The following is a 15,439-nucleotide window of genomic DNA, read 5'->3' as shown; positions in this document are numbered from 1 at the left end:
CTCAAAAGTAAAGTCAAATTGCTGCTTTGGGGTGGGGTTGTATTGTTTGGGGGTTTTGTTTTGGTGATTAGTGAAAGAATCAGAACAGTTCAAATTATTTGCAACTGCTTCATTCCAGGCAGTCCATCTTTACCCCACCCCCCAAAAATTCAAGGACTATATTCAAGACACACTCAAAGCAACATACACATAAGGTTAACAAATCCATCTAACAATTTTGAATATAGTATTTAATGCACTGAATTAAGTATTCAAGTCATGTTAGGTTCCAACCTGGGGTTCACAGTCCTGTTGTGTTAAGATAATCACCAAATATAAAACATCATTAAAATCTGCCATGAACATACTAAAGGCTAGATTAGAAGAACCTTGCCAATTTTAGAGATGAAAGCATACCCAACAACTGAAGTCTGAAGTCCAGTTTACAGAATTTACCTGTCAGATCCTGTATTTCAGTATCTGAATTATTTCTAACATGGAAAAAGGTTTTCAGTGTCTGCTATTGAACAGTCACTATTTGGCCAAGCAGTGCAATTCCTTACTCATTTTGTTCTGTAGTACCTGGAATATCCATCCTCTACATTCCCAGAGAAGCAGTGTTTTCAACTGATACTGATTTAAATTTTGCTCTAAATAAACTGTCTTGTAAAATCTGTTTGAAACATTAACCACTTGCATGTAAGAAGCCACACAAGTCCTATTTTTATAACTGACACAAGTGATATGTTTCATTTTCAGTTATATAAATTACAGTTCTAAACAGTAATACACAACTTAACAGATGTATCTCAGGAATTCAGTTCTACCCCCAAGACAGGAGAATAGAAGTTTTTATAATCCAGCTAAAAACCTGGTAATTTATGGAGACACATTAAATATAACAAAAAGACTGGACAGAAACTTCACTACCTTTGTAACAACCTGGCAAAGGAAGAACACGTATCCAAATTTTAAGAGACATGCAGAAGAGAAAGTTTATACAAGGTGTTGCTTGTGGCCTTTCTGCATGCACACAAAATGACCGGACAACCATCATGGCAGATTTTATATTACTGAACTTCATGTACAAAAGCCGATTTCAAATAAAACATTTAATGTAAAAACAATGGTTCATTTAAACAACTGAACTTGTTTTGGTTTTTTTTTTGTTTGGGGTTTTGTTTTGTTTTTACATCTACTGTACCATTCAAATTCTTTTTAACCAGCTTACATGGCATCTTCAAAATCTGTCAAAGGTACATATAGAAAAGGCATCTTTATAAATAGAAAACAAAGGGATTTTTTCAGCTTTTATTATAAATTGACATGACATACAAAGTTTACTGGACAGAAGTAATTTCATTACTATTTTTGGGGGGATCACCAACTTTTTGTGCAAACAATGCTAGCCTTCTTTTAAGCATTAAGAGCATAACTGCTTAAGAAATGACATAAGCAATAATTCTAGAACTACATCTCCCCTAAAATAATCTATTTTTTTACATATGTGCACAGCTTTAGCAAATTAAAGCCAGAGAGAAATGCTTGATGAACTATCCAGAGGCATAATTAGAGTTTGCTAAAACTCAGAGAGCTGGCAAATTCAAGAAGTTTGTAATGAAAGCTGCAGTTTCCCTCTTTCCTATTTTGTACACAAAATCAGTGACTAAGAACTTAATACTGGATGACAAATCACATCCACACCATTAGTTAAATAGTCTCACAGTTAAACACATCTTAAGGACCATCAAAATCAGTATTTACATTTTATAAATTTCTGAAGACACCATTAGAAAGCTTATATACCCCTTAAACAAATAGGGAACTGCATCTCATGGTGATGGAATGAAATAAAAAATTAAAAATACCTGTATTTACAGCAGCATTGTTCCTTTATAAATAAAGAATATGAAAAATGCAATATTTTAAGGATAATAAAAAATTGAGGTGATGTCACTCAACCACAGTGCTTGCTGGAATAAACCCTTCGGTGCTGATACTGTACCAGTAGTGAAACCACTTTCCATTGGAAAAAATCTGTAAACGTATGCATAAAATGTGTTAACAGCAGTGCAAAACTGCTCAAATATAGTTTAGTCAGCATCTTAGTATCTGTATTGAATACAATACATCACAGAGTACTTGCATAAGAAGTGCAACACATTTTCTGGTCCAATTTTACAGTGCATTTTTCCCTCAAGAGTGGCATCTCAAAAGCCAAAGCTAAACCTATGGCCTGGACTTGCAGTCTGTACTCAGGCAAAACAGCAGGCATAAACTTCAAAAGAAGTTAATCGACGTAATGCCTACATACTGACTATAGACTCTCGGCTTTAGCATGGCACACTATGATGCGGAACCCCAGTAAAAAGGGTTTACATCAAATAGTTGTGTAGCTGTGTAAATGTGTAATAAAAATATAAAGGAGCTAATGTTCAAGTTTAAAATGGTACACTGGGTGATCAATACATCAGAATTATCCACGAAAACCAAACTGCTGGTAACCTCAAAAAGCCAAGGTGGTACTTCACTGTGTCTGTAACATGAAAAGCCAAGATCTTTCCAAACAGGCACAAGACAAAGGAAGTGCTAAGTTCGCCAACTTTGATAATTTTAGTGTAAAAAAAAAAATTAATTTGTAATTTATGATCAATTGATAAATGATTTCAAATACAAGGATCAAGGTTAAACTTTAAAAGTGTGACGTTATTCTCACAAAAAGCTAACTGGAGAGTTTCTAAATAAGAAAAGCAGAAACTGTATCCCAGTCCCCTTTCCCCAATGTTTCACAACTTCATGGTAGGAAAAACAGCCAGATACAGATGCAAAAATCTTAATATAAAAACGGTTTTACATATACTTAAATTATGTAAATTCCATAAAGTTCTTAAGACACTAATTACTAAAATTACAAAAAGATTTTCATATTGCTCTTCATGCTCAAACTCTTAGAATATTGTCATTACATCACCAAAACCGATATACATGTAGTACTTGCATAATTAACTGAATAGAAACCCTGTTAAAACAATATCCTTGTTGAAATCATTTATTTCCATCCACCAGTGCCTGTTTGGAATCTGTATTTTTGTGTGTAATTCTTTATAGAGCTCATGCACCCTAGAATGTCACTTCAATGCTTGTCCGTTGAATGGCAATTGACTTTTGACTTCAGAGCTTTTGTTTCTTGCTCTGTTTTGTGACACCTGAGATGCTATCCATTTCTGAAATTCTCTCTCTCATATTATTTTCACTATATCCATTTGTTGTCCCACTTTGTTCCTCAGAAGATTCCTCATCTGTTGGGGAGGCCGATTCTCCTTTCTCCAACTTCTGCTGCATCTCTCGGAGCCTGGCAACAGCTTTGTCTATTGACATTATGCTGATGAGGTTAAAGTCATGCATGCTGACCAAATGTAGCATAAAGTTTCGACACAAGTTCTTCTTAATTATTTTTTGTCCGTAATTTTCAACAAACAGCATACAGGCATGATTCATTTGATTGTCAGCAATAAACCTGTCAAATTAGAAAGCCATCATTATGCAAGTAGAACATTTTTAAAAAAAAAAGATACATTGATAAACCATGTTGTAGGGTAACTGCACAGACCATCCATTACATAGTCTCAACATCTGCAATGTTTTTTCTTTTCAAAGCCATAGGGCTACTAGGCACAAGAACATTTTTAAAAAACTTAAAACAGTCAAAAGCTTGTTACCAAATTATCCTTTAATGATCCTTTCCTAAACAACTGAGCTGACTGAATTTTAAGTACTTAGTGAATTGCAATGCAAAATGGTCAACCAAATCTATACTGTAATTTATTTGTATCAAAACTAAGCATAGTAACATACCCGTGCTTCATAACATGAAGATTCCATAATTTCATCACTTCTTTCTCTCCTTCGTTAACATCAGAAAATTCTTCAATTTGCTGGAGAAATGAAGGATTGGGAGAAAGGATAGGAAAAGAAACAAACACACCCATCAGAACTGCACGTCTGCTGACAAGTAGTGAAAGCACACCTAAAATTCAACTTATGCCACCTATACATCACAGAAATAACTACTGATGAAAATTCAGGCACTACAGTCAAACGTCGTATCATGTAGAGACCTGTGATGATAAATTACTTCCGTATTATATACACACCCCACTGCGTACTCCTGTGATGCCAGCATCTCCTCTTTGAAGGAGAAAACCAGCCACAAACAATGAAAACTTGTTAGGACTCATGTGGACAAAGCTAGCTTTGCAACTAAGGACATACTTGAAAATACAAACTTTGATTCCGTGAATTTCTATCATTAGTGGCTCAGCGTCACAAAATTTTCTACTTACTCTTAAAGTAAATGCATCATTTTCACAATATATGCCCTGTTTGTTCCCTACAACTACTGCAGACCATCTTTTAAAAACCACAATCCATATAAAATAGTTTTGTATAAATGGAATAATTACAGTAATGGTTTTCTCCCGTAGCCATTCAGGGTCCTTTTCATCTTCACTGTCTACTTCCATTTCTTGTGGACGGAGAGGTAAACATGTGTCACTGTGGAAATACAGCCGATTGTGCCCGCTGCTGTATGTTCGCTGCTGTTCTACTTCTCCATCTTCAGATTCAAGAAATTCTGACATACTTGCTTTCGTACGCTTTGGCCTAGCAGAAGGAAAAAAAAGTAACTGCTTTCAACTATCATATCAAATATGCAAATTCTAAGAACTGTAACTGATTAATACAAATTATTCTTCCAAGCTCTAGCTTGCAAAAATGGTGGTGGTGGTGGGGGGGAATCGCCAGCAGTGAAATAAACCCCATTAAAAACCCAACACCCCACTGCAACCCACACTCCACCTTTTGGGGAAGAAAACTTGTTGGATAAGGCAGTTAAGAAGTTACATCATTATGAATAAATACCTCAGTTGAAAAGATGTAGAAAAATCACAGGTGAAGTTATCATCATTCAATAACATTTTATTTAGTCATAAACCACTGTACTTCAATGATAGTGAAATTTAACACTGTTTATGTGCACCTACAGATTTACAAATCCCTAGGTTTCACAAATCCAGTCCATATGCTGTTATTACACAAACACAGATACACCTTGTTTTCCATCTCCCTACCTGCAAACAAGTATGTGTGTGATAGGAGTTCTTTTGACTGGTCCATTGCGACTGAAGGCAAATCCAGGTTGACGATGGATATCCTGGGGATTTCCTGCATAGGAGCCATCATAACACTCATTGATAGACACGTCTATCCTAGCACCTTTTGGATGATACTGAAAGACATAATTGCAAATATACTTAGCAAACAGTCATGACAATACATCAGGAGGTTTAAACAAGTAACCTTTTCAATTGAGTGCCTTAAATATCATCCTATCAATAACCTGACATAGATCTAGTTTCCTTTTACAACACCAAATAATTTTTAACCTCTAGAAACAAATTATACTAAAGCTTCCTTGCTTTGTACCATTTTACTGTTTTAAATAAAACCACTCAGAATAGAAACTGCTTATAAAATTAAGGAAAATATCAGCAAAAGATTGCTAACAAGCACCCTAGAAATTAGAACATTTCTAAATTTCTTGAAGCTTCAAGAGACTTCCAACCAAATGTAGATTACATTGCTTTCTACATCTACATTTTTCTACATGAAAAGAATACATTAATGCAAAAACAGCAGCTATAGTCAGAATTCATCCTCCAGTGATCAGCATTATTTAAATATATGTATTTAAAAAAAAAAAATAATCAAACCAACAAGATTTTTTTCACCCCATGTAACATGCAAACATTCATGTAACATTCAAAGGAAGCTGGATTTAACCTGTAGATACAGTCCTACAACTTAACAGGCTAGCAACAGAATCACTGCATATGTAATACTGTTTCATAGTGCTAAATTACAAAAAGATTACTTACAACATAATTAAAGATAAATCTGCTGTGACAAAGTTTAAGATGTTTGAGTAAACTATACAGTTTCCGACAGTTCAGTGTGCACCATGGGCAATGCAAGTCATCTCGGGCTTCAGTCTGCTGTCTTGTGTTGTTGTTATAAAGGAACTGATGCAAACAAAGGAATAGGTAGTATTAGCATCAAATGCATTTCATTAACTTCCCAACCCCCAAAACAAAGTTGGACGTAATTTCAGGAGACCTCTACAGTAATAGTAAGTTCTTGGGAACACTGCATCAGCTCAGTGTACTGAAACACTGGTATTTCAAGAATTTTCTCCCCCTAGGAGACCACCTGTCCCCCTCCAGATGTCTAACAAGAGATGTCCTTTGTATTTTGGAACGTCAGATGTGCCCCCAGGAAGATTAGTCTTCTAAAATACTTCCTGTAAGAAATATGTGGAATGGCTCTTAATATGTGAATCTGAGACCCCTTAAGGCATCTACTAAAAAGGCAAATGGAAGTTTCCACCCAACTGAAAAGAGAAGTGAACATTTTAATTCCATGCAATATTTAGAGTCTAGTTTTACCCTCTAATGCTTATTTTCAATACCTGGTAAAATATTCGCAACTTTTGTCGAGGTTCATTTAAAACATCTCTATCTTTTCTTGTTTGAAGGTCTGTCGGCAAGGATTCTTTCACAGCTGAAAAATACACATATAGACATACATTTCTTTGGCGAAGAGGGGAAAAAAAAAAAAAGGCATTGTTTCTTACCCAAGTATGGAAGTTCTGAGAAGGGCACACTGCTGCTGAAGGAAATGGGCTACTCTAGTGTACTTTGACATTAAGTAGCTCATATCAGCAACAAGGAAGTTTTGATATTCAGCTTTCTTCACAAATCTACAGAAAAACCCACCACTTTTAAACACCAGATCTATCTCCAGTTTTGGAGAACCCTTCAGAGAACTTAAAAACGGTCAGGTAAAAAGCAACATTTTTCTTACTCCATTTAAGCAAACTGAGAATTCTTTAGGTATAGCTAAAAACAAGGATGGCTGGGAAATAAAAAAGAAACACTGGTTTGGCCTTCAGATGGCTGCATTGCAAATACATTGCTTAAATTCAATTTCGGAAGTTTCCCAAGTCACACAACAGACAACAGTATGAAATGCAAGTAAGACAAAAATATTTAATTGAAACTTTAACCCTTAACTCTTATCCCTCAAACACTTACTGTTTGTGTGTGTAACTGCACTGCTCAGTTGCCTTTGAGCCTCTTCCATACATTTTAATCTCAGTAAGATTATTTGATTCCATACAATTAACAAGAAACCCCACGTATCTAAGCAGGTTTATAAATCTACCCTCAGGAGAAACCAAGTAATGACACCTACTTGCTTCTGTAGAGTGAAAAGGATGGCAAAACAAGTCTCAGCTCTACTGACATAAGGAGATCTTTTAGAAGATGCACTTATTTAATATTTTGGAGAACAAGGGAAATTTCACCCTCTTTCTGTATGAAGAAGAGAGGAGGCCTGACACTTCAGCCTGCACCACATCAGAGAAATTAGAATTCCATGGCTCAGTTACTTTGAGCACTTTGTAATTACAGCAAAGCTTAAGCTGCCACATTTAGAAAGTCTTTGATGCCTTTATTCCACTGGTCTGCCTTGGGAAACATGCCAAGGTAAAATGACAACACCAAATTCATATACCCTTGGGAAAGATGCATTGGATCTTTTTCTTTTACTATCAGAACCTCTGATAGAAGTTTCCTACTATTTTCACTCTCCTTTTTTCTTGGTATTCAGAGACTGAAAACAGCACAACCATCATAAATACCCTACAGCGTTGTGCATTGCACTACGACATATTCCAGTATTAAGGGTCTGCTGTACTATTTTGGAAGGTGGCTCTTGTTGTAACTTTACCAATTTACTGGAATACTTAGCTTCTCTGATGCAAGAAAAAACGAGTTCCATCAGTACATTAGCAATGCAGCTTTGCCACGTCCCTATTGCCTCTATATTTATTATGTAGTAAACTAGTACACACCTTCTAGAGTTAGTCAACATACCATCATTTCTTTTGCAAGTCTGAGCATAAAACCGGCTTAACAAATTACACTATAGGTCTCCAAGAAACTGTAAGATACAAGGAGGCCTGGTATGAGGAAGTAAAGAGAAAGCAGAACAACTTTTCCAGCGAAAGTTGAAGTACTACTCTGCTTCTGTTGCCTTTCTTCTATTGGAAATTATATCAATTTTGTGTGTGTTGTGTCAGCCATTCATCCTGATTTAAGAAACCTAATTGTCTGCAATCCCTAGCTCAGGCAAAATATTCAAATCAGAAACCAGGAATCAGTCTTATTTAAAAATTCTTGTACTCCTTCCAAACACAAAGATGTCTGTAGGCTGGCTGAGGATGTTAGGGATCATTCTAGACAGTGGCTTCTGCACAGGTAGGGGTGAAATTTTTCTTGCTTTAACTTTTGTATTACTACACACTAAAGCTCTAAAAGCAGTGGAAAGAATTGCCACTCTTAGAAAGTCTCACCAGAGATAGCCATTGTTGACCCATCAAGTTTCCCAACATATACTGCAATACAACTACACAAAAGGCACATTTGGAAAAGCAGTATTTTTTTTCATAATAATCATTCCCTTGCTATCATTACCACAGCTCCAAAACCTCACAGTTACATATCCAACACAAAATCAGACTGAAATACCATTTTGCACAAATTCTGCAATGTACTATCATAGATGAACCCCAAAACTCCAAGCACGACAACTCTTTACAAACATTGCCTGGCTACATACCCCAGAGACTAAGCCTAGAGACAGAACTACTACACTCCAGATAATTACTTCTATAACAGGGACCTAGAAGTTTCCTTAATCACACAGTCCTGATCTAGTTACAAGCTTGGAAATACTGATAACTCTGAAGTGAATCAGGTGCCAGTCAAGAGTCTAGGTATGTTCATAGGTGTTTAAACAGGAACAGCCTGTTGCCTTCTGCACAATTTAAGTCTTCCAGCTGTCCTTGGGCCTTACCTGCCAACACAACATTCCAGGCCAAAGTTACAAACAACTGTGAAGGAGACAAAAGAAAGATAGTATCTAGGCCAGCTCCCACTACCACTAAGTAATCAAAGGGGAGTTTCAGATTAAACATGACCCTGAGACAGGAAACCGCTATTAAAAAAAAAAAAAAGTACACAATGGTCAAAGGTGTCTTTTCTATCTAGTGTCAAAAAGTATTTTAGTAGTGGCTTTTTTGAGATAAGCTCTGGGACAGCAAGGAAGAAACATGTTTTCTAAAAACTACTAACAAAATTGCAATTAAGCAACTGAACTAATCACAAATTTTAAAATTTTAGAACTACATTAAGCTTAATTTCTTGATATAATTATAATCAAATAGCATGCTACCTGCTGTACAGCTGCATCACTTTGTGAAGTTTTCAGTTAACTGGACTGCAGTATACAACCAGTTACCCCCACCCCAGCAGCTATCCCAGTATTTTGCAAGAAGATCTAAACAACTCTTGAAGAAGAAAAAAAATCATGGGGTTGTTTTTCATATCTAAATACGTATCTTAATACTACAATCTTCTGCAAAACATCTCACAGCAAGTATGTGTCTGTTAATGTTTTTACATCATGCAGGAATTAAAAAGCGTGCTATCGCACATTCTTTGAAAAATATTAAGGGTCAAACCTTGTAAGTTCATTGCAATTTTCAAGGTAAGACCCAGCACTGATACAGATTAGCTAACCTTATGTAAAGGCAAACATTCCTGGAAGACCTTCGATAAAAGAAACTGATCTGGAACACATACCTGTTTTTTGGGGTTTTTTTGTTTTTTGTTTTTTTGTTTTGTTTTTTTTTAACATATACCTACAGAAATATCAAAGGACATTTTACTAAGTTTTTCTAAAATAGTGCTTAAAGTCACCTACGTAAATTTAGGATCAATATTTATCTTCAGGAGCTTCACAAGACAAGCTTTTTCGTAGCAGCAACAGCAGAATGGGCAGTTTCTAGGCATTTCAATAGCTCTTGAACTAACGTGTTTAAATAGGCAACGGGATACATTAAGGTAACAAAACCTGTAATTTTAGATTTGCAGTGAATATTAGCAGACAACATTGAGATTACATAATGTCAAAAACATTAGAGTAGTGGATCAGATTACAATGGTAATTACATTTTCAGTGACACCACAGAAGTACCACTACTACATTAAATACAAACCAAGCAGAGAAGTAAAAACAAGATAACTGTATGCTACTTAACCTTGCTTCATGGAAACATTTTTAAGTAACCCAATTTTAAATAGTTTACCCACTACTGCTTTTAATGTGATATATATTTAAAGTTCAAAGCTGATTATGAAGTTTGACAATATGTAAACTCTTCTGGAAAGAATGTACAGGAGCTAACTTGCAGAAGGTAACAAAACCAGTTACATCTCAGAACACTGAAAAATTCTGAACTTAAAAAGCATTTAGTTTTAAATTACAAGGCTCTAAACATTAATTAATGACTAACGAGAAACTAGTTCAATAATACATACAGATTAATTTACATATAACAAATACAGACTTACCTTACATTGTAGTAATAGTTTCTTGCTCTTACCCACACAGAACTAATTTTGGACAGTACTAACTGTAAGCCCGCATTCTATCTAGACAACCTCAGACTGCCCAAAATGAATAAAAGTAGGAAAAAAAAACCTTTAGGCCCAAACATAAATCTTTGTTAACGTGTGTGAATATGCAGAAAATGCAGCTAAAGAATTAAAAAAAAAAAAAAAAAAAAAGTATATTGTGCTTCTATCATGGGACCATGCCTAGACATCAAACTATGTAGCAAGATTAGTGCTAGTTCATAAACCTTCTTAAACAACCTGAGTTACCTTTACACCACAAACATGCAATGTAATATACAATATTTTAGACAGTTTCAGTCATATTTCACAGTAGCAGCTACATTTTTCCAAGAGCTAAATGTATCATCTGATAGACAAATTTTAAAACTATTTTCACTGCAAAGCATAAAAAAAAGGAACTTAACACTATAAATCCAAATACTTATAAAACAGTAATTAAAATGAGTAGAGCAATACAGACAACCCTAGAAGTCCTATTCACAGATTTCTCCCCTGGTTTATTTCACATCAGGATTTATGCACGTTGTATATAATCACTTCAATATTGTCATTATGTCAAAGACTCCATCATTTTTAGCTTTTAAACGCACCTTAAAAAATGTATAAAATATGGGATATAACAAAGCCCATTCATTTTTGCTTTTTCACATTTAAGATTACCTGAAGCAGTTGCACCAATGAGTCAGGAACCCCAAAGCACAGAAGTGCTAAGGAGATAATTATTCAGCAGCAAAACCAAAGTTTGCTTACCTATAGTCTGAGTAGGTTTAACAGAATTGGGCTTGTTTTCTTGAGGGAGGCTTTCAGAGTTTCGTGTTGCAAGAGGCTTAGCTATAGGAGCTGTAGACTTATCATTTGTGTCTCCTGTCCAACGAAGAGTAAACTGAAGTGTAGGTCCCTGAGAAAATGTTTCAAATGGAGGCAGTCTCTGGGAGGGGAGGAAATAAAAAAATAAAACAGCAGAATTAGTGTCTTCCCATATACAAAAACAATCATGAGAAAATATTCACAGAATGGGAACAGATACAATTTTTTAATCATCTGAAGTCCTTGTGTTTTCAACATAAGCATACACATTTAGAAATACTAAAAAAAAGCTGAAGAGGATGACTATGCAGTTTCCTGCACATTACTGAGCAACCACTTCATGCACATCCTGATCTTTGTGAAATACTGAAGAGTAAACAGCATGGGCCCTGACTAGAAAGAAAACAACACTTACCCACCAGCCTGCTGCCAATGTACTTCTCTTTCTACTCACACCTACTTCTAACTCTGCAGTCCAGTATTGTATATTAATACACAAGCTTTAAAACTGTACCACTGTCTGCCGTAAAAATGCTATTGTAATATTCTCCTGTAGATATGTTCTTACATTCCACTTACTTAAGTTAATAGTAATAAAGATACAGAAGAGACCTGAGTCCAAACTCCTATTATCAAGAATCATACCTTAAATTTATCAATGAGATTACAGAATTCTATCTTAAAAGCTCTTTATTATATTTAGGCCTCATTAGTTTACAGAAATGTTACTGCAAAAACAGAAAACCAATGACAATGTGCTTATCAGATCTGGGTGACTTTTATTCTCTTCGGGGTAGCACCTCCAGCATGAAAAACCTCTCTCACATTCTCCCAACAACAGAAAGCAACCACATCCCTGTCTCAGTTTAATAAAGTTACAGGAATTTATATATATCTTTTTTTAGCACATTTACACGTGGAGGATCTCCTCCTATGATCTTCCTAAAAGCTGTTTCTAACTTTTTCAGTTTTAATTTCTTGAACACAGTTTAACAGAATCAGAAGCAGTATTCCAGGTAAAGGCTGAATAGGATTATAGAGCTTATAACTATATTTTTACTATATACTTTGGATCTCTGCTTTTTTTGTAATTATATAATCATGTTGATACACAACTACTTTGCAACCATCTAGAATTTTCATATTCTTCTCCTCAGTCACTTACAACTGATACTCTCCCAGGACACGGAAGCATGTGACTATGTAAGTGCATACAGTCACCTGCATTCACTGTATCACCAAGTGTTGATTCACCTTAGTCAACAATTTCTCTCTGCACACCACCTTCTCCTACACTGACACTCCCTCCTCCTTTCACCACTAAATTTAAAGAGCATTCTCTTAAGGTATGTGTGTAAGATCACACCTATGAAAGCTTTGGGTTCCTCTTTCTTTCCCCAAAATATTCTGCTTCTGCAGTTTGTTCCTTTGGATTTGTCCAACTTGAATTAATTATAATAACAAACATTTCAACACAGCAGAGAGTAAACAATCTAGGAGGTTCCTGGAGTGTGTGGAAGATAACTTCCTGACACAGCTGGTGGGTGAGCCAACCAGGGCAGGAGCCTTGCTAGATCTACTGTTTACAAACAGGGAAGGACTGGTGGGAGGTGTGATGGTTGGAGGCCTTCCTGAGCTTAGTGACCATGAAATGATAGCATTCTCAATTCTTGGTGAGGCAAGGAAGGGGGTTAGCAAAACCACCACTATGGACTTCTGGAGGGCTAACTTTGGCCTCTTCAAGGCACTGGTGGAGAGCATCCCTTGGGAGACAGTCCTGAAGGGCAAAGGGGTCCAGGAGAGATGGACATTCTTTAAGAAGGAAATCTTAATGGCTCAGGAGCAGGCTATTCCCATGTGCTGCAAGTCGAACCACCGAGGAAAACCACCGGCCTGGCTGAACAGAGAGCTTTTGCTAGGAGTCAAGAGAAAAAGGAGAGTTTATCATCTCTGGAAGAAAGGGCAGGCAACTCAGGAGGAGTACAGGGATCTTGTTAGGTCATACAGAGAGGAAATTAGAAAGGCAAAAGCTCAGCTAGAACTCAATCTGGCCACTGTCGTAAGGGACAACAAAAAATGTTTTTACAAATATGTTAGCAGTAAAAAGAATCCCAAGGAGAATATCTATCCTTTAATGGATAGATAGATAGATAACAGAAGGGAACGTTGCCACCAGAGATGAGGAAAAGGCTGAGGTGCTTAATGCCTTCTTTGCCCAGTCTTTAATAGGGAGACCAGTTATTCTCAGGGTACTCTGCCTCCTGAGCTGGAAGGCGAGGCTGAAGAGCAGACTATACCCTCCTTAATCTAGGAGGAAATGGTTAGTGACCTACTATGCCATCTGGACACTCAGAAATCTATGGGACCAGATGGGATCCATCCAAGAGTACTGAGGGAACTGGCAGAGGTGCTTGCCAAGCCACTCTCTATCATCTATCAGCAATCCTGGTCAACAGGGGAGGTCCCAGAGGACTGGAGGCTTGCCAATGTGACGCCCATTTACAAGAATGGTTGGAGGGAGGATCCGGGGAACTACGGGCCTGTCAGCCTGACCTTGGTACCGGGGAAGATTATGGAACAGTTTGTCTTGAGAGCGCTCACATGGCAAGTCCAGGATAAGCAGGGGATCAGGCCCAGTCAGCATGGGTTTACGAAAGGCAGGTCCTGCTTGACCAACCTGATCTCCTTCTATGACCAGGTGACCCGCCTAGTGGATGAGGGAAAGGCTGTGGATGTGATCTACCTTGACTTCAGCAAGGCCTTTGACACTGTCTCTCATGGCATACTCCTTGAGAAGCTGGCACCTCACGGCTTGGACAAGTGTACTCTTTGCTGGGTGAAAAACTGGCTGGATGGACGAGCCCAGAGGGTAGTGGTGAATGGGGTGAAATCCAGTTGGCAGCGGGTCACTAGTGGTGTTCCACAGGGCTCGGTGTTGGGCCCGGTTCTGTTTAATATCTTTACCAATGATTTGGACGAGGGGATCGAGTGCACCCTCGGCAAGTTTGCAGACGACACCAAGTTGGGGGGAAGGGTCGATCTGCTCGAGGGCAGGAAGGCTCTACAGAGGGATCTGGACAGGCTGGATCGATGGGCTGAGGCCAATTGTATGAAGTTCAACAAGGCCAAGTGCCGGGTCCTGCACTTCGGTCACAGCAACCCCATGCGGAGCTACAGGCTTGGGGAAGAGTGGCTGGAAAGCTGCCCAGCAGAGAAAGACCTGGGTGTGCTGGTTGACAGCCGGCTGAATATGAGCCAGCAGTGTGCCCAGGTGGCCAAGGCAGCCAACGGCATCCTGGCTTGTATCAGAAATAGTGTGGCCAGCAGGAGCAGGGAGGTGGTTGTTCCCCTGTACTCCGCACTGATGAGGCTGCACCTCGAGTCCTGTGTTCAGTTTTGGGCTCCTCACTACAGGAAAGACATTGAGTTGCTGGAACGTGTCCAGAGAAAGGCAACCAAGTTGGTGAGGGGCCTGGAGCCTAAGTCTTATGAGGAGCGGCTGAGGGAGCTGGAGCTGTTTAGTCTGGAGAAAAGGAAGCTGAGGAGAGACCTTATCACTCTCTACAACTACCTGAAGGGGGTTGTAGTGAGGTGGGTGCTGGTCTCTTCTGTCAGGTGCCTGGAGATAGGACGAGAGCAAATGCCCTCAAGTTGCGGCAAGGGAGGTTTAGGTTGGATATTAGGAAAGATTTCTTCACTGAGAGGGTTGTCAGACATTGGAATAGGCTGCCCAGGGAAGTGGTCGAGTCACCATCCCTAGAGGTATTCAAAAAGTGTGTAGACAAGGTACTTCAGAACATGGTTTAGTGGGCATGGATGATTGTTGGACTCGATGATATTGAAGGTCTTTTCCAACCTGAATGATTCTATGATTCTATTTAATTTGCCTGATTTTATAAAACAAATTCAAAAGTCATTGAAGGAGACAGCTGCCACACCTACATAGTAGTTAACATCTGCTTGTATTAATGATCTAGTATAGCCAAAGCTTTCCTAAACCGAGAGCTAAATTAAAACTTATGTCCTTACATCCTGAAAGAGAAGTACTATCT

General features: G+C 37.8%; 1 protein-coding gene across 1 annotated transcript in view; it reads right to left on the bottom strand.

The window, feature by feature from the left end:
• Positions 1–1,276: 1,276 nt before the first annotated feature.
• Positions 1,277–15,439, bottom strand: part of SUZ12 (SUZ12 polycomb repressive complex 2 subunit) — a 34,085-nt gene continuing 19,922 nt past the window's right edge. The window contains 7 exon segments of the mRNA XM_030014725.2: positions 1,277–3,496; positions 3,835–3,914; positions 4,443–4,641; positions 5,109–5,266; positions 5,916–6,059; positions 6,506–6,597; positions 11,331–11,508. Of these exon segments, the coding sequence (XP_029870585.2) occupies positions 3,151–3,496; positions 3,835–3,914; positions 4,443–4,641; positions 5,109–5,266; positions 5,916–6,059; positions 6,506–6,597; positions 11,331–11,508 (1,197 nt within the window). The 3' untranslated portion in view covers positions 1,277–3,150.

This window comes from Aquila chrysaetos, chromosome 5, assembly GCF_900496995.4.
Source record: "Aquila chrysaetos chrysaetos chromosome 5, bAquChr1.4, whole genome shotgun sequence".
Taxonomy (NCBI): Eukaryota; Metazoa; Chordata; class Aves; order Accipitriformes; family Accipitridae; genus Aquila; species Aquila chrysaetos.
The sequence above is the reverse complement of the archived record's forward strand: the minus strand, read 5'-3'. Positions and strand labels throughout refer to the sequence as shown.